This window comes from Magnolia sinica, chromosome 12 (genome assembly GCF_029962835.1).
Source record: "Magnolia sinica isolate HGM2019 chromosome 12, MsV1, whole genome shotgun sequence".
NCBI classification, from domain to species: Eukaryota; Viridiplantae; Streptophyta; class Magnoliopsida; order Magnoliales; family Magnoliaceae; genus Magnolia; species Magnolia sinica.
This window is the reverse complement of record NC_080584.1, coordinates 5,240,276-5,241,617: the sequence shown is the minus strand read 5'-3', so window position 1 is coordinate 5,241,617 and position 1,342 is coordinate 5,240,276. Positions and strand designations below refer to the sequence as shown.

The following is a 1,342-nucleotide window of genomic DNA, read 5'->3' as shown; positions in this document are numbered from 1 at the left end:
CTGAGTTGGGACGAGTCAATCTACATTCTTCTAGATCGAGTTGAGTTCGATCCGAGTTCGACCAGGGAGATTTTAACTCGACTCGGCTCGATTAGAAATAGGTATTTCCGCTGACCGCTCTGTCGTCGGTCAGATTCTCTCCTTCTACACTACTTCCGATGCCTGCAGCCTTCACTACGCAACTCTCCTCCTCTACAGCCTCCATCAACACCTCCTCGATTCTTTCCTCTGGAATATCATGATCCGTGCCCACGCCAAGAGCGACGCTCCCCAAAGCGCCTTGCATCTGTTTGACGAAATGCTTAGCCAAGGCTCCGTCCCTCCAGACAAGTTCACCTTCCCCTTCCTTCTCAAGGCATGCACACGCCTTCAAGCGCTCCACGAAGGAGAACAAATGCACTCCCACATCCTCAAATCCGGCCTTGCCTCCGACCCTGTCGTGAGGAATGTGCTTATCAATGTTTATGCGCAAATTGGGATGTTGGAATCCGCGCGCCGGGTGTTCGATAGAAATCCTCAACGGGACTCCGTTTCCTGGAATTCTTTAATTGGTGGATATTTGAAGCATGGACACCTTGAGGAAGCAGGTCGCCTCTTCTCGCAGATGCCTCACCAGAAGACTCTTTTCTCTTGGAACATAATGATCTCGGGGTATGCCAAGTCCGGACGGCCTGAACTTGCCAAGTCCCTTCTCCATCAACTTGCTTCCGAATTCAGCAACATCAACTCGCTCATTTCCCTCACTTGCCTCATCTCCCTCTACGTGGAGGTCGGGGAGGTGGAGGCTGCACGTCGGGTGTTTGATAGTATGGACGAAAATGATATTGTGTGCTGGAGTTGCATGATTTCTGGATACGTGCGCAGCGGCCACTACATGGAGGCATTATGGCTCTTCAAAGAGATGCAGCAGGTTGAGGAAAACATAAAGCCGGACAAGGTGTTGCTGGTTAGCATTGTCTCAGAATAGTTTTTCTTTAGTGTCCATTTTTTTCAGTAGGTTGAGTGTCAACATCAAGATCATCACACTCTCAACCTGACCCCACCCTAATTCTAACCTAACGTGATCAACCCCAAATCCGAACCCAACTTTACTCGACCCCACCAAAGTCAAATACATGTGATTATTCCCAATCTCACTAACCCAACATGGTTTTGCAATTCAAATTACCTTGACAACCCAACTCTACAACTTGACATGAACTCGATTGGACCCGTCGGTTTGGTCAAACCGAACCCAAGTTGCAACAGTACTAAAAAAAATAAAAATGTTGCAACAGTACTAATCCAAAGGCCCATTTAAATTGCAGAGTTAAAAAGATTAATCGTGCCCATGTATGCATCC

The 1,342-nt window shown here is 47.8% G+C and overlaps 1 protein-coding gene across 1 annotated transcript; it reads left to right on the top strand.

Moving 5' to 3' along the window:
- The first annotated feature begins 298 nt into the window (after window positions 1-298).
- On the top strand, window positions 299-967 carry LOC131221879 (pentatricopeptide repeat-containing protein At2g44880-like). Its single transcript, XM_058217175.1, has one exon. The coding sequence runs from the start codon at window positions 299-301 to the stop codon at window positions 965-967; it is 669 nt and encodes a 222-aa protein (XP_058073158.1).
- Window positions 968-1,342: the final 375 nt, after the last annotated feature.